The following is an 18,213-nucleotide window of genomic DNA, read 5'->3' on the forward strand; positions in this document are numbered from 1 at the left end:
ATTTGAGCTAGACATTAAACTGAGATTAAACAGAAAGAATGTCCTTGCCCTCAAGGAGTTACTCTTCTAAAAGGGAAAGACAATATACAAAAATGTGGGACAGTTGTGTGATGCAGCAGATAGAGCACTGGCCTCAGACACTTAATTTCTGTGACCCTGGGCAAGTCATTTCACCCTGTTTGCCTCTGTTTTCTCATCTGTAAAATGAGATGGAGAAGGAAATGGCACGTCACTGCAGTATCTCTGCCAAGAAAATCTCAGCGGGATCATGTAGAATTGGACACTACTGAAAAACAATTTAACAACAAATACAAGGGAACCAGAAGGAAGGGCAGAAGAGAGAATACTTGCAGGGTGTGGTGGGAGGAAAGGATGGCTAATCCAGTCGCTTCTTCAAAATAGAGGTTCCAGAGGAACTCAACCATTGACAAGAGAGGGATACTGGAGTAGAGCAGTCTTTAAGAGTGCGACCCACTTGATGGGTCTTCATTGTAGACACAATCCGAGGAAGTTTAGATCCTGGAAGAGGAACTAAAAACTAAAACTTTGTCTTAAAAAAGAGCAGACCTAATAAACTTTTTATCTTGATACCATTTGTAGTTCTGGTATAGCTTTTTTCCTTTTGTTTCTCTATCAGCTTTTTTTTTTAATTAAAAATTTTATTTATTTTGAGTTTTACAATTTTCCCCCCAATCTTACTTCCCCCCCGCCCAGAAAGCAATTTGTCAGTCTTTACATCTACCATCTTTTTAAAAGGACTAGTCTGAATCCCCTGCCTCATTAGAAGTTCTCTTGATTTGATTTTTTTGAATCATCACTCTACTGAAGCTGCTGTTGGGAATGATCATCAATCAGTGTATAGTTCTTGAGAAATCCTGGTGAAAGAAACCATTCACCCTTAGAATTTGTCTTTGGCTAGACATGACAGATTTCAAGGGGCTAAAGAGTGAAAAGGCAGGGGAAATTAAGTCAGGGAAGATGGAAAGCTCTTTAAGATGAAATTCTGAGGACAGAGACCAATGTGGATACCCAAAGAAGTCATTGACCAACCTTAATTTTAGAAATGCCAGTGAATAAGGATATAATTCTGTGAGAAGTGCCAGAACAATCTGAAGGTGTTAGAGAGTAAAGATCAACTAGATAGCTTTTTTAAAAAAAAAAAGTCATACTGGGGAAAAGAGAAATATCCAAGCAGGGAATTTCCTTATTTTGCTTCTGTTGTGCAGTCTTTCATTCCATATATTGGTCCATCCTTTTGTTTTCAGTTTTCGCTTTTTGTAAGGTTATCTCTGATCTAAATTTCTAGTCCCTAAAATCTTGGTTTTAGTTCCATATTTTTGACTACCTACTCTTTGTTCCTGCTTAGATATCCCATTATAACCACGGATTCCACTCAGTGGACAGAGTGTGGGATCCAAAATCAAGAAGACCCAGGCTCTCCATACTGGAACTTCAGACTTCATGAACTTGGGCAAGCTGTTGACCTTCACTCAGCTTCACTGCCCTTTACTGTAAAAGTAAGGGGTTAGAGTAGATCTATAAACCCTGAGTTTTCTATCTCTTACTCTCTGAGGCTTTGTTTAAAACCATACTGCAGGTTTGTTCTAAATCTCTACTAACTTAAGCATTTTGGTTAAAGGTGGTGGCATGATGAAAATACACTATTTCTAATAGATTGTGTGTAAGGTAGATTGGAAGAGAAGACAACCTGAAGTCAAGAAGGTGGTGGCCAGAATGCCAGTGTGACTCAGTGATGCAAGCCCATGCCTATACTGGCATATGCGGTGGTGAATGTCAGTGGGTAAACAGATCTCAGAGTTGGTAGCCAAGGTAGTACCCCTCTGCCATCCCCACCATGCCATGTTCTACAAGATGCATGAAAGACAAATTGTTAGGGAATGTGTGAGTTGGATGAATTCAAAGTGTTGGGCCTGGTTAAGGGGAAGAGTTGTGGTTTTCTTGACAAATGGAGAAGTAGAGAGAAGGGAAGAATTGTTTGGGAAGCTTGGAGTAGAGAATATTGTAAAAAGTTCTGTCAATAAAGAATGTTCCATCAAAAAAAAATCATTTTTTCCTTCAGTTCTCTAGGTTGTTTTTTTGTTTTTGTCCAGAGAGTTATAGTAAAATATCCTTCTTTTGTTTTATTGATGTTCAGTATATTTCAGAATATTTTCCCTGCCTCATTTGCCTGTGGGGGGGGTTGTTTTTGTTTTTTTACTTTTTGTCATCAGAAACAAGTTTGCTGGGTTGTCTGTTTTGCTTGTGTTGCAAGTGTTCAGTGAGAGTAAGTTGGGTTTCTTTAGGGTCTTGATATTCAACTTATGACTAGAAATGATCATAGGATTATTTAGTATCATCATGAAATTCATACACTTCATGTTTTTATCACTATTAAGTAAACCATGAGGCTAAAATTTATCCAATAGATGAAAAAAAGTAGTCTTGCATATTTAATAGTTTGCTACAGAATTATTAAATTTAGTGAAATTTCATAAACTTCAGAATATGGAGAATTCTTGTTGAATTATAACATTTGCTTACTTTTAAAATTAAAGTTAATCTAATATCCATTAAAACCTTACTCTAATGTCTCGTGGCAAGAAGGGGATGCTGGATTCTGAAAGGGTATTTTGGTCTATTATAAGCTCCAGCAAGTCTTACCAGGCTTAAAAAAAAGGCTGCAGGTATGTGAACATGGTCTGAAGTTTGGGGAGATTAGGTATTGGGGTTGTCTGCCTCAGCAGGTCACAGAGCAGCCGCTGAAGAATGGAGACACTTTGTCAATGGAAGGGTTGGCTGCACAGATGGGACCCTGGCTCTTGAAGTTAGCATCATTTTGATGAGGGGGAGAATTAGGTGAGGCAATTTCCAGTGGCTACTTTGAAAAGAATAACTTATCTATATGAAAATGTTCCTGAAGATAAAGATTTAGTTTTTCCTAAATCTCGAAAAAAGGTTTTATTTCAATAGAATCATATTTCTATCAATTAGTGAGTATTAAGTATCTGTGTGATAATGCCAAGTATTGGAGCTACAAATAGAAAGAATAAAACCATTCTTGCTCTCTGAAAATTTATATTGTAATTAGAGAAACAAAAAAGTACATATATATATAAGTAGGAGAGAAAGAAAATAAATGCAAAGTCGGGCTTCGTGTAGGAGTTGCTGCTTGCCTTCTATCCCTTAGAAACGTTGAATTGGGCCCAAGTACATTTTAGGCAGGGGTTACAATAGAACAAGTATATATCTTTCTTACAAAATACAGATAGTATCAGTATGTTCCTAGGCAAATATAGTAGTATTAAGACATTATAAGTTTTAAATTTTAAGTGAAAGAAAAATTGGAAGTCATGTCTAGCCTTTTTTGAAATAATGTTGTATTTTTCTATCTTCCTCCAGGAAAAGGTGCTGTTTTGAAGTGTCTCTTGGATATTCACAAAATTTTTCAAGAAAATGATCCAGCATATATTCTAAATGACCTCTATATCTCAGACTACTGCGTCTGGATTCAGAAAGTCAAGTAAGTTATGTTACCCAGTTTGAGAATATACAGGAATATCTTAGTGAGAGTTGAAAATGAAGAAATCTGATGGAAACTTAAATCCACCAATACCTAAAAATGAAAGGGTCTGTATTTGCATATGAAAAGAGACACAGGCAGCTGCTTATTACTGTTTAGTTAATCAAATTAGCATTGAATTGTGGGTGAATTTTAAATCTTAATGCTTCTCCATTGGAGGGTATAGTTGATGATTATGTCTGTCCAGTACTACTGTTCTCACTCTTCAAATTTTGTGTTTCAAAACATATATCTTGTAAAGCATTTCTTTATCCATCCAACTATAGTCCTGATACCCTCATTTATAAGGCATTTTAAGGATAGCAAAGCCCCCTTAAATATAGCATTTCATTTAATCATCTTATAAACCCTGGGGGATAGGCGCTGTTATTATCTGCTTTTTACAGTTGAGGAAAGGGAGGCTGAGGGTCCCAGAGCTAAGACAGACAGGTTTGAGGGTGGTCAGACCTGTGGGGCAAGTTACTAAGCATGTGTAGAACAGTTGATCCCAAAAGGAAATCTGGCCTTTGATGAGTTTTATTATATGTTCTATTTTATTTAACAAATAAAATTTATGTTAAGTCTAAAAACGCAACTAAGTTTAATTTGGTTAAGAATCTGGATTATTTGTTCCATGGATCACAGATTTAAAGGATTCATGAGATTTTGGCGTAGATTTAGAGTTGGAAATGTCTTTTAGGTCAGTGCATCCAACTCTGCTTTACAGGTAAGGAACCTGAGATCCAGAGAAGCTAACCCCAGCCCCTTAGAGTCATAAGGACTAGAGGCAGATTTGATCTCCCATCTTCCCTGCCTCTTCTAGCTCTTCTCACTTGCCCCACTGGCTAATGCATTTACTCAGAATCAAGCTAGCTTTCTTGACCTAACCCCTCTGCTGGCTGCCCTTGTCTCTGAGCACTGGGTGGAAGAACTTCTATTTATTTTTCACTTTCTTTTTCCTCTTTCTGGCGTCCTTTTCTGATCTTTGCAGTGGTCTATGTGGGAGAGCAGGACTTCTCAACAACTTGGCAGTTTGCCGTCTTAGTTGAAAGTTCTAATGCAATGATTTGCTTCATAGGAGACACCTAAAATGTTTGAAAAATAGATTTGTTTAGTTTATAGAATAGTACTTTGACCAGTGGGTTTAGGGAATAGATTTTGACCCAGAATAAGTAAAAATTTCTTGTTTTTAGAAATCATTTTCATTGTTATCTTGTTTTTGTGGAACTTAAATGTTTCATTGTTCCTTCCCCTAGCCCCAATCCTTCACAGAGAGCCATCTTTATAATAAAGAATTTTTTTAAAAGAGGAAAAAAGAAAAGGAAAAAAATCACACATTCCATGCTGTATTTCACACTCACAACCTTCTCTTCTGCAGAAAAGCAGGGAGTGATGAATTCATATCTCCTTGGATCCAAGTTTGACTTTTATAATTAGAAAGCATTCGGTTGTGTTCTTACATAATAAGAAATTCTCTTATTATAAGTTGCCCATCCCTAGAGCTGTTCTGGTGACATACAATTATCAAAAACTTAAATTGGCTGTGGTGAATATAGATAGATTGTTCTGGCCTGTATATATCTTATGACCATGTATGTAAATAAAATGTGATAATATACAAGATGACTTAAGGGAAGCCTGGAGACTCTGTTTCATCTTCTCCTCCCATCTGTTTGTTAGGACACTCAGAAACATAGGGATCTCCACCTCTTTCCCTGAGTCGGTTGGTGGTCTTTACCTTCCTATCTGCGGTGGTCTGGACTGGGGTGATTGGTTCCTCAGTTTAAGGCTGAAATTGATCAAGCATGTCAGAGAACAGGGCAAGGTTGGACTCAGGGTCCCTTCCCACTGCAAGATTCTATAATTCCATGTCTTTACTGGAATGCATCTTCAAAAATAATGCGGCAGAGTTCATTCTGATAATTTTTTCCCAAATTTAGAAGCACATTTTCTTATAAAAATTGGGATGTCTTTTGGAACTGGTTTTTTAATACCTAATGTGAATTGTACCTTGGACCAGAATTGGCATGAGTGGCTTTTTATTTTTAACTTTTAATTATGAGAAGTAGTCATTTTTCACAACTAAAGAAATAAAGACATAATTAGGTTAACTTCTAATACTGAAAATACTAAGAAACTGCTGAAGACAACTCAGATTAATGTACAGCAGGTGGTCTTAGTGTTTGTGTTGAAAATCCAGATTCAGCCAGATGGAAAATTAACATCTTTAACCCCTGAGGTCATAATGGCATGTCATCACCTCACTTGATCCTCCTGCTAATTGAGCTTATCAAACACCCTGCTGTCATTTCCTGTTATTACTTTCATTTTTGTAATGAAATCAAATTTAATTTGTCTGTTCATACAGGATTTTGGTTTTGTTAGTAGTAATATTTCAGGTTAAGGATATTATAAACTTCTAGGGCAGTCAGACTTACAGAGACATATCTGCATTTTGTTTAAATTAATTATTTTATTTATTCATGATTTTCTTTTTAATTATAGTAAAGAAATAAAATTTCATGAATATAGATGACCTCAAATTGCAGGGAAGAAAACTGAGGCGATAATTTTCCTTTTAAAAATGTTTTCATTTGGTTTTAAATTGTGGAAAAGAGACTAAAGTTCTGGGCCAAGAGACCATATATTTTTTGGATATAGATAATAATGTATTAACTCCGTGATATCTAAGTGTGATAACTGAGCATTTATATGAGAGACCCAAGGAAATAGAGTGATTGATGCCAGAAATGCTCCAACCTCCCCCCCCCCCCCCCAAACATACACAGCCCCCCAGAGCTCCAGTTCTGGCTCCTGCAGCCACTGTTGCTTTCTTCCAGAAAAGAGGTAAGTCATGCTCCCTGGAATCTGGCTCTACTTCTCTGAAGGGATTCAATAGGAGGGGTCCCTAATTCTAATAGCTGAGCTAGGGCTGGTCAAGTAGATCCTCCTTCCTTCCTTCCTTCCTTCCTTCCTTCCTTCCTTCCTTCCTTCCTTCCTTCCTTCCTTCCTCCCCTTCTTTTCTTCCTCCTTTGCCTTTTTCTTCCCTCTCTTCCTCCCTCCTTCCTTCCTTCCTTCCTTCCTTCCTTCCTTCCTCCCCTTCTTTTCTTCCTTCTTTCCCTTTTTCTTCCCTCTCTTCCTCCCTTCCTTCCTTCTTCCTCTCTTCTCCCTTCCCTCATTCCTTTCTTTCCCTTCCTTCTTTCCTCCTTCTCTCTTACTCCCTTCCTTCTCTTCTTCCTTCTTTTCTTTCCTCCCTCCCTCCTTTCTTTCCCTCCTTTTCTCTCTCTCTGTCTTCCCCTCCCTCCTTCTTCCTTCCTTTCTTTTCTCCTTCCTTCCTTCCTTCCTTCCTTCCTTCCTTCCTTCCTTCCTTCCTTCCTTCCTTCCTTCCTTCCTTCCTTCCTTCCTTCCTTCCTTCCTTCCTCTTTGTGTTTTTAAGCATTTATTTTTAAATTTTGAGTTCCAGATTCCCTCCCTACCTCCCCCACCTATTGAGAAGGTGAGCAGTATGATACCTATTATACATGTGAAGTCAAAGTATATTCTCTTCAAAGTTGAACTTTTGCCTTTGTCAAGACTCTTTTTTTCCTCTCTCTTGACTTGGAGAAATCCTCCTATACCTGTTTTAGCAGGTTTGGTTATTTACGAGTTTGCTACTGAATAAGCAATATTAGCTGTCCTGTAGGATTATAATTGCCAGCATTTCACCTGTTTTTAGCTAGGTATATTGAGACTAAACTTGTTTAGTCAAGACGATTATAGAGACCGGTTCAGTCAGCCATACAAAGTGACCAGTTATCTCAACTTAGCAGTTATATTTTTTCTGCAATGGGAAGTTTAACAACTTATGATTCAGTACAAATTCAGCCTCAGATACTTACTGAATGTGTAAACTTGGGCAAGTTACTTAATCTCTATCTATTTCTTCCTTATCTGTAAAATGCAGATAATAATAGTATCTCCCTTTTTTAAGTTTTAAGGTTGTTTTGATGATAGAATAAGATAATATTTGTGAAGTGCTTTAGAAACATTAAAATGCTATAAAAGACAATGGTAAAATATTGACAAAATGCTACCGTTAGATTATATTCATTATGTGGTATGATTTTTAGATTTTTGATGGTTAAATATAATTTGAATTGATATTCTTCAAGGAGATTTAAACCATTATATTAATTTGAACATCACTTTCACTGTTTATTTTTAATTAAATTCACAGATTCAATCTGAATAGAAGGATTTTTTTTAACCATAAAAAAGATGAAAACATGCCAATATATATCCAGTGATATCTATTCATTGTGGTTTCATATAGAAAGGATTTACCTAATGGCTCATTCCCTTTTCATCAGGGTTCAACCTTGTCCACAGGGCATTGTTGCTCTTTATTAGACTTTGCTTATTAGATATTTGCCAATAATTCATAGGATTATGAATGTTAAATAACTCTCCTATAAAGATATGAATTCTGCCCATACATATTTTGATTGGGAAACCTAGCCAAAGCATTTTTCCTCTGAATATTTAGATTTGTTCCTAAAAACTACAAAATAATTCAGCAACACTTAATTTTTTTAACTGTTTTGAATAAAAAAATGTCTAAAAGTCCAACACCTTTATAGGAATAGAATAAAAGAATTTAATTGTGCAATAAAATTATTTTTTGAACACTGCATCTCTTTCTTTTTAGGAGGCTAAATGTATGCAACCAAAAAAAAGGGGTGCACATTTGAGGATTAATATTAAATTTTAAAATATACAAATGATTGTCATTAATTGTACTGAACTTATGAAAAATGTTTTTAAATTTTAATATTTTTATTTTGGGATGAAAGGAAAATTGGGGGGGTTATATATTTACAAATACTAGATAAATAGTTTATTTTCAGAAGAGATTGGTGAAATGAAGACATTTCCTGAATTTAAAGTACTATCTTTTACCCAAGAAATAATTTTGAATTTCATAAACTCTTTCGTTTTGCATATGATTTTTAGATCAGTGAATTTTCAAAATTACAACTTGGATATTGGGGTGTTTATTTGTTTGTTATTACTTTTGGCATCATATCTGAGCATTGAAGTAGCTGATTCCTGGGTTGGTGATTTTGCTTGTTGGATCTATTGCTCCCTCTTCCCTCCCATTTTGATTGTTTTTTTTTTGAGCGAACAAATAGTTATTAACAGCTCTCTTCTCTATTTTTGTTCATAAATTGTTTTACATCCCAAGATTTGCTCACCTTTTACCATGAATGGGTAGTGATTGTAATTAATTCCAATTTTAGAAGTCATGCTACAAGTCTTTATATACATTTTAAATTATTTTGGATTGTTTTTCACATCATACTTGTTGGGTAAGTGGTTTTGAATTCTTGAATATCATAACACTTGTGCAATCATGACACTTGGAATAATCTGTGTTTGGTATAGCTTTGTCAGGAGAGTCATTTAAATGTAATCAAAATAAGTCCCCCCCCAAATTAACAAGCATTCTAGTAGAATTTTCTGTTTCTTCTGCTAGTTGAGATTGAAATTCAATCCATTTTGTATCTTAATTACCTCAACTGAAGTCATTAGGGAGTTGGTGTTTTAATGTGAGAGGTGTGAAACCCCTTAAATAAACAAGATTAATTACATTCTCATGATGACTTGAAGGTGATGAGATTGATTGTGAATTTTTTTCATTTCTTCTCCTTCCTGCTTTAGAATTTGTGAATTAACTCTTTCTGTAGTAATTAGAAGCCAGACAGATCATAAAATCTGGAAATTTATTTGTTTGGAAGTGAGTGAATTAACTGACATTTTAAATAGTTGAAACGCATTGCCCAGATATATAACTTTCCAGAAGAAATAGCTTAAAATTTAAGTCAGCCTTTTAATGAAGGTTTATTGAATAGCTACTCAGTGGAAGTTACTGAGAAGGACATAAAGATGTGTGTGTAGATAGATATACCTATATGATAGATACAGATATAGATGTAGATGTGTATATATAATATAAAGCTATATATCATTTTTTGTTCTCTAGGAATTTATGATCTATTGGAGGGCTACATAGGAGATCAAGTAGACTAAAATGTGAATTAAATTAAAAACTCATTCTAAGGCAACAAGCACTGTATCTGAGTCCATCTTTATAATCTAGTACAGGAGTCTAGTGTGGAGAGTCCCTGATAAATACTTGCTAAATTCAGTAAATAGCTACAATTTAGAGCCTGTGAAAATGTATGAGATAGACATTAGGAAGCTTAAAAGGAAGAAGATTACTTTGGCTGGCTGTGAGTTACAGACAGTACATAGAAGATGTAACATTGGAATTCAGTCTTGAAGACTGGGAAAGATTTAAGCCCATATGATCATATCGGTAAACCAGGAGCCAGCAATAACACATAAAAGGGAAACAGTCTTTAATCTTAAAAGGGGTTATGTCCCATCAATCAAGAGAGATGGTCTATAGATACCCAGGTTTTGGGGAAGGGCTGCACTATCCGAGGTGGGGGATTGGGAAAATCTTCATGGGAAAGGGTGCCTCTTGATTTTAGTCTCAAAAGAAATTTCAAGATTCTGTGAGGTGAATAGGAGGAAGAAGTGCATTCTAAGTATGGGGGACAACCAGTTTTGGAAAGGCTCAGAAAGAGGGAATGGATGGTTGTGTGTGTGGAACAGCCTGACCAGAATATTCATCGCCTGAAAGAAATGAAATACCAGAAGACAGGAAGGGATGGAGGACTTCAAATGCTAAATAGGATTTTGAGTAGGGGAGTGATGGCCCTTTTTAAAAAAAAATGGACAAAATGGTGGTGCCATTGACAAATGCTGAAGCTCAGAGAAGAGGATTTTGATGGGAAAATGTTTATTTCAATTTAACTTGTAGAGTTTGAAGTACCAGGAGATCATTTAGATAGAGATGACCAACAGGACGCAGAGCCTTAGAGATTATCTAGTGTCACCCCTTCTCAGTGATGAAGAAATGGAGACTCAAAAAGATGAGACAGATCAACCAGGACCATGTGGAGCCAGAGAGAGATGAGATATGGAAGAGTAACATCTGGTTAGGGAAGAGCCTTTTAAAGAGTGAGGCTAGAGAAAGGACAAGGGTTGGCAGAGCCGTAGGAGAATCCCAGAACAATCACACAGTTGCTGCAGAGTTCAAGAAAAATAAGATCTTAGAAAAGGCCATTGTATGTCATTGAAGATGAATGTTTGGTTACAGAAATTATTAATTTTATTTGAATCTTTGCATTGCTTATGATCCTTTCTCAAAATTTGTCCTTTTCCTTTTGTTACATAAGGCCATCTGGAAAGTTTGAAGCTAAAAGAAGTTATCTTTTTTCTTCTTAAAGGAGATCCATATTTTTGGTTGATTTGGAACTTGAGGACCAGTATGGTGTATATAGTATTCTAAAATAAGTATCACTATCCACAATCTCTCCTATCTCTAAAAATGATTGTCCTTTAGATTCCTTTCTTTAAAGATTACTTAGTTGTCTGTAAATGCCAAAGCCATTCATTTTGAGTAACATTTATATATATATATATATATATATATATATATATATAAAAACATACATATGTGTATATATATACATACATATGTGTATATATATATAGATACTTTATTCTGCCCTATAAGCTTGTCTTTCAGAAATCATTTTTATTCATTTATCATTATTCTAATCCAGGTATTTATACCTTAAAGAGAGAAATGTCCAAAATGATATAACTTCTCGAGGCTCTCAGACATCTCTCTAGCAGATGGTTTGAAGTAACATTTATAGTAGTAATCTTGAATAAGGAAAAGAGTTTCAGATGAATAAATCTCAGTTTGGAGTTCTCATTCTATTTCATTTAATAGAACAATAGTCACTAGATTGGGGAGAAGTAAGAAAGATCCCTGGAGAATCGTCCCCCAAGCCCATTCCATCCCTTGTTGACCACTTTGACTCTGTTCTCTAGTTGCCAGAAACAATCAAAGGGCCCTCCTTCTCATCAATGTCCCACTCTTTTCAGAAAATGAGAAAAGAGGGAAGTATTCTTAGGTAGTTTAGAACTAAACTTCTCAAACCAGTTCAACAAGAATGGATCTGAGATGTTTTTCATCCTAAGTTTGGTTACCATCCTTAATTCAAGGGAGAAAAGTCTGACAAGAACTTCAGACTGGAGAAAAATGATCTTTATTTTTAATTAAACTAAAATGATTTTTAATATACATCTACTTTTATTACCTGTACTTGTTTGTATCTATTTAGCAATGGAGTTTTTAACTTGGTCAGATATATTGGTAGTTTTTTACCCCCCCCCCCCTTTTTTTTTGTTTTTTGTTTTTTGCAAGGCAGTGGGGTTAAGTGACACAGCTAGGTAATTATTAAGTGTCTGGGGTTGGATTTGAACTCAGGTTCTCCTGACTGCAGGGGCCAGTGCTCTATCCATGGCACCACCTAGATGCCCCTACTCCCCTTCTCCTCGAAGATTAAAAGCCCTCATTTAAATTCCCTAAACTCCAAAGTAGCTATTTGTATGTGTCTATTTTTTCTTAAACTATTGTTAGGTGCCAATCATTGTTTCTGTACTTTAATCTCGGATTCAGAAATCTAAGTTATCTTTCTTATAAACTGCCTTAGTAACTAACTGCTCATTTTCAAATTCTCCTTTCACTCCAGAAGCTCCTATCATCCATCAGTCAACAGGAGTGATTAAATCACTCCTTGCATCCCTAAAATGTTTAGTTGTTTTTAATTCTTAGTTTTTTTACTAGGATTTCATCCACTTTAGCGGTGTTTCTTGTTCCACTGCTAATGTTCTAATGCTTCAGGGAATATCAAATGTCTCTATGAATTACCATTGGTGGGTTAGTTTTCATCAGGTTGGAGGAACTCTGTGTGTTCTTATTTAGGTCCAGGACGCCAGCCTTGGGAAGGCAGTGGAGGGCAACAGCAGTTTCCTTCAATCTGGAGTTGTTCTTGACTCTGTGCTCTACTGCACAATAGGCTGTGGTGCCCTCCCTGTTCCCTAGAGCGCCAGAGAGACAGACCCCTTTGGTCTGGAGGGGATTCTGCTCCTTCACCTGGGGTTAGCTCTAGGTGGTCAGTATTCCTCCCCCCCCAGTTCTCATCCTTCTAACATCTTGACACAGGTTGGCTTTGCCCTCTGCAGCCTTGTTTTTCTTTCTTAAGCTTGTCTTCCATTCTTTCAAGAAAGACTTTTTTTCTTGAGAATCTCAGTTGTAGGAACAAACCTTCCTCTGGCCCTTTCACTTTGTCTTCGTGACTCTTCCAGCTGGTCCTTGTGACGCATTGTCCGTGGGGGCTCGTTGGCAACGCCTGTTTATGGCTTCTTGCCTTTTCTCACTATTTTAAGTGCATCTCCTTTAGCATTTTGTTACTGGGTCCTAATAGACACAATGCTCTCATTAGTCATCCTGCTAATAATTGCTCCCGTTTAGATGTTGCTTTAAGCTCTGCCAGATATTTTGCATTTGTTACCTTGTGGTTCTTAAGAAGCTCATTTTTCCTCTGCTTGTGAAAGAGCAGATTTCCTCAGGTTTCCATTGGCTGCTCCATCCTCTATCCTGTGATGTTAAAGAATGGGGGAAATGACCCTGTTACAGAGTGAGAATGAGAGGCTGGCCACGGACGGTCAGCCTGAGGGCTAACCAGGATGATCGAGGAGTGCTCATTTGTTGTTTTGTTTTTTTTATTCAAATAGAAAATTTTATTGTGACAGTTACTTTGATTCTAATGAACTGATTGTAAATTGATGCAAGTCATATCCACTGTGACAAATATTCCCTTAGGAAAGAGTAAACACCTATATCTAGGAACAAAAAATATTTTTGGTTAAATGAATGAATGAATGAATACCCTGGTCCTATGGCATATATACCTTTTGCATATCCTCACATTAATGTCAGTATTTTCCCTAAATAGTACCACTTCTCCACTTCTCTTCCTATATCTCATGTCTGTCTAGCCATCTATGTGTATACATGTATCTGTGTGTGTAAACATATACATATTATACATATACATAAAAATAAACATAAACGTATACATATAGAGAGACTGAGTTTCTCTATATTTTGTAGGCTGAAAGTATGACTGCTCACTGACCCAACCCCACTGCTATCTACATGGAAATTATGATGTTCTCCATTTCTGACCTGGATCCCTCCTAAGGCCTTCACCATTCTGGCAGTAGACTGTCATCTGATAAATTTTAACTCTAATGTAGCTTAAAATTCTAGAACTCAATTGCTCCACCAACCTCAGTCTCTCCTGGTATCGGATTACAGGCTTGTGCCATCATCCCCAACACATGAATAATTCTTAATTCAGTAGTAATTCAGTGGTAAAGAAGGGCTAATTCAGAATAGAACCTTTATTACACCTCCATGTGGACAGTTGGACCAGGCTGCCTGGGGTTGGGAATGGGGAAGACACATAATGCCAAAGTTTTATGATTCAGTGGTAGTGGGGATATTAGAGATATCTAGAAACTGAGGCCCAGGGAGGTGAAATTACTTCCACAAGGTCACATAAGGAAGAAGCAGCATAACCAAACTAAATGAAGGGGGGAGGGGAACACAAGAAAAAATGAGCTATTAAAAATGGAGGATTACAATAATTCTTCATTTGTACAATCTCCATGTAAACTGAAAATTATATTTTATAAAAGTGAGGTGAAATAATTATACTGACTTAAATTTCCATCTTTCAGCCCTCCTCCCCCAACACATTTCCACCCAGGAGTCCTATACTCCTGAACCTCAAATCTCAGATCTCTTTGTTCCCAAGTGGGTTCATCTGTTACTAATAAGATGATAAAGTTGGGAGTGGTAATCCAAAGCAGTTATGCAGGCGAAATGGGTTCTTCAAGGGCCTGAGGCACTATCCAAGTAACTTCAAGGGATAACAGGCTCTAGATAGCCCACATTCATCTGTAAGATCCAGCCTTCCCATTCTCTTGAACCTCTTACCACCATCATAGACCTACTCTTGTACCTTTACACAGGCTTAGGTGTTAGAGAGCAGAACAAAGCATATGTGAATTCAGTGGACTGAATTGTTGAGTGTGTCTTATTATAAAGGGCATTCTAGGTTAAGGGAGAAATGATGATTACAACATTGAGCCTGGCTTAGGCAAGCACCTTGCCTCTCAGTTCCTCTGCCTGCATCGAACAAGTAAGTTTCAAGAGAGCCCACATGGCAAAGCTTCAGCCACAGCAAGGACAGAAGCAGCATCACTACTCCTCAGAGACTCCAGAACATTGGGGTGGGGTAGGGGACCTCCTGGTATGGGTACGCTGATGGTTAAGACGGAAGTGGGCCTCTCGGAAGGAGCGCCTGCACTGAGCACAGGTATGGCTTCTTGCTGCTGTGGATGTGCTGATAGGCGAGTAGATTCTGTTTGAGGCTGAATTGCCGTCCACACTCAGGGCATGGGAAGGGACGCTCACTTGTGTGGGTATGTTGGTGAACTGAGAGGTTGTGCTGGATGCTGAAGGCCTTGCCACACTCAGGGCAGACATACAAAGCCCGCCCTGCTCCATTCATTCCAGTGTGGGCCTTATGGTGCCGAACCAGACTGGACTGCTGAGGGAAGGTCTGACCACACAAGAGGCATCGGTAGGGCTGCTCCTCGTCTGGGTGGTGGATAATGAGGCCCTACTCATCACTGGGACTCTCCTCATCTGCCTCAGGAGGCTCTCCTTCGGGGGGGGGACAGGTCTGACATGGGGACTTCCAACAAACAGCACAAGGGTTCCATTCATTAAGTCACCAACCTCAGCAACGACCTCAGGCAGCCCTCAGGTAAATAAGGTAGTCGTCCTCCTCCTCCTCCTCCTCCTCGTCGTCCTCCTCCTCCTGCTGTGGCTGTGGTGGCTGCGGCTGCCCCCTCGGCTCCTCTGGTCCTGGCGAGGAGTGCTCATTTGGATGGATTGTCTGTGTGGGAGAGGGAAGGACAGTCATTATCCAATGTGAGATGACGCATGGCCTTTACCAAGTTAGGAAGTAACTGTTTTGATGAGGTCATGGATTCATCAGACTCTCTCAGAATGTTTCACGTTGTGAAAATATTGTCATCTTAAAGTCTTGAATGTGATATTTGATGTAACTGGATTCTAAAAAGTTGACCTTAGTGTTTTTAAAAGAACGAGGATGGAAGTAGTCAAGAATCATTTATTTATTGAGGTATTTACAATGGGTGTACCACAGACTCCCCCATCCTCAGAAAGCCCCAGTTGATCCATCCTGCCCTGCAGCTGTCATGCCATGCTTCTAACTGACTTGACTATCATCTTCCCTCCTTGTCCTCACCATTCAGTTGAAACTGGCCTCTCAACCCACCAATGGTAGCTCTGGCTCCAAGGTCCTTGTTGAGGTTTTTGAGTTTTTGCATTATCATGGTCATCCCCTCCCCCTTCCAGAGAATCAGCTTATATATGTTTTTTTTTTAAGAGGGAAAAAAATAAATACAGCTGATTGATACATTGAAAAAGTCTGAAAATGTGTGCAGTTAGGTAACATCTATGGACCTTCACCTCATATCTCTTCATTCAAGTCCTATGTAATCATTATCATTTTGTTAGATTTACTTGTTCTTTTTAGTGTGTGGTTGGTTTTCCATTTATGTTATTGTAACCTGTGATCTCTTAATTGCCAAAATCTAATGGCCTTTTCTCTATCCTCATCCTTGACTACTCTGCGGCTTTTAGCGGGGCTGAGTGCCCACGTCTCCTTGATGCCTTTTCCCTGCCTGCACTCTTCTCTCTTGGTCCTCCTCTTACCTGTCGTACTTCTTCTCACTCCTTTGCTGGATCTTCATGCAGATCATCCTCCTGATGGGGATGTCCCTGGGCACTTTCTGGATGATCTCCTCTTCTGCCATTCTGTTTCCCTTGGTGAATGCAAGCCTTTCACCTGTCTCCTGATGGCCAGGCTCCTGTCTCCCCTGCCTGTCAGCCAGCTTCAGATGTCTGTTTTGCAGACCTCCTAAGATCAGTATGTTATCCTTCCCTCTCCAGATTTCAGCCTCGAATATAGTGTCCTCTCAGATCAGTTGTCCACTTGGTGCTCCTCCTCTCCCTTCCACCCAGTCCTGTATCACCTCTACTCCACCCTGGTAGCATTTCTTAGAGATGCCCGCTCTCTGGCAGGAACCCGCTGCTTGGTTTTTCCTGCCTGTCTCTTCCCTCTGCTGCCCCCTTGATCTCCTTTCTCTTTCCCCTGCCCCCACATTCACTTCTAGGGCTTCCTGTTGCCTGGGATCAGGATCACATGGAGGAGCTTTTAGAGCCAGGTCTCCTGTCCCCTGAAAGACTTCCTCGCCCTTACTGCCATGTACTCCAGGCCTCCATCTGGAGGCTCCTGGCCTGGACCATTCCCCCGCCCCCTCCTGCCTCCCTGCTGCCACCTCTACTCAAGATTCGCCGTGGGTCAGACTGCGGTGCCCATCTTGGGCAGAACCATTTGCCTGCTAGGTCCCTCCAGACAGCAAGCTCCTTGGGGCCAGGCCTCAGCCATAAATGCTCCAACCTGTTGACTTGACCAGAAGTTTTGGACTGAATTCTGTGTGGGGGTCCAGGTTCTGTGCTAAGTGGAACCAGTGAATGAACTGGCTCTACCTGCTTCCCTCTACTGAGAGAACAAGGTTCCAGACTGGGGGGAGCAGGGAGCAGATAGACTGCACGCAGCATTTTACTGATCAGTCAGTTCAAAACAACTTGGATTTGAAGTGCAAGAGGGGAAGGAGAGGGCCACAAATCTGTAGGGAGTTGATGTGAGCCATCAATAGAAGTATTTCTGATAATACCACCTTACGTATAACATGTGTCAAAAGGACATATGGAATTGCCATTTGTTTTTGTTATTTTCAAAGAGAGTAGTGGTTTAAAAGTGTTTAGAAAGCTGTGAAATTTTCATTTAATGTTGCTGAGGAAATGGTTTCTGTATGGAAGGAGTTCTTAATGTGTTGTGAACACCTTGGGTAAAAGCTATTGAATCATATTTGTATACAGTTTTCCCTGTGTTTTGATGCTCTGGTTTTAATTTTAGCTAGATGAAAGTATAAAAGCAAAGAAGCATTAGTTAACTTTAAAAGTAGATTGATTCTAAAAGTTGTAGAATGCACCAGGCTGCAGTCACACACACCTGTAATCTAATACAGCCTTTGCCTTTTGTTCTGGTTTTTTTCCCCTATTCTTTTCATATTGTGGTGAAAGCTATATCATGTTACATCACAGATTTATAATTACATGGTGCCGTGCTTTAAGTGACAAAGTGAAATTTGAAGTGCAGTGTCTGCTATCACCAAGTTATTTTCTGAGATTCTCCTTCCCTCAACAAACCATTTGAGACAATCTGCTAGAAACCTAAAGAATTTTTTTTCTTTTTCTTTGTGGGGGAGGAACCCCACATCTTTTTTTCTGTTACAAGGGTTACAAGGGTTTTGCTTGACCTACTTCATGGGGGAGAAAAGCCACATGAAATATTTTAGATTTTATTTGCATCCTTCAAAAATTTTGTTTCATCGGGTTTGTCAATATTTTATATGTGTGTATATATATACATATATATATATATATATATATAGAGAGAGAGAGAGAGAGAGAGAGAGAGAGAGACACACACACACACATATTTTGCAAGGCAATGGGGTTT

At 38.5% G+C, this 18,213-nt stretch overlaps 1 protein-coding gene and 1 pseudogene across 1 annotated transcript in view; one reads left to right on the forward strand and one right to left on the reverse strand.

The window, feature by feature from the left end:
* Positions 1 to 18,213, forward strand: part of LOC141496306 (protein SHQ1 homolog) — a 104,313-nt gene that overhangs the window by 62,065 nt on the left and 24,035 nt on the right. Inside the window, exon 10 of the mRNA XM_074198718.1 lies at positions 3,400 to 3,520. Within this exon, the coding sequence (XP_074054819.1) occupies positions 3,400 to 3,520 (121 nt within the window). The remainder of the gene's footprint in view (positions 1 to 3,399; positions 3,521 to 18,213) is intronic.
* On the reverse strand, positions 13,912 to 16,441 carry LOC141495090 (uncharacterized; annotated as a pseudogene).

Source organism: Macrotis lagotis, chromosome 8 (genome assembly GCF_037893015.1).
Source record: "Macrotis lagotis isolate mMagLag1 chromosome 8, bilby.v1.9.chrom.fasta, whole genome shotgun sequence".
NCBI lineage: Eukaryota > Metazoa > Chordata > Mammalia > Peramelemorphia > Peramelidae > Macrotis > Macrotis lagotis.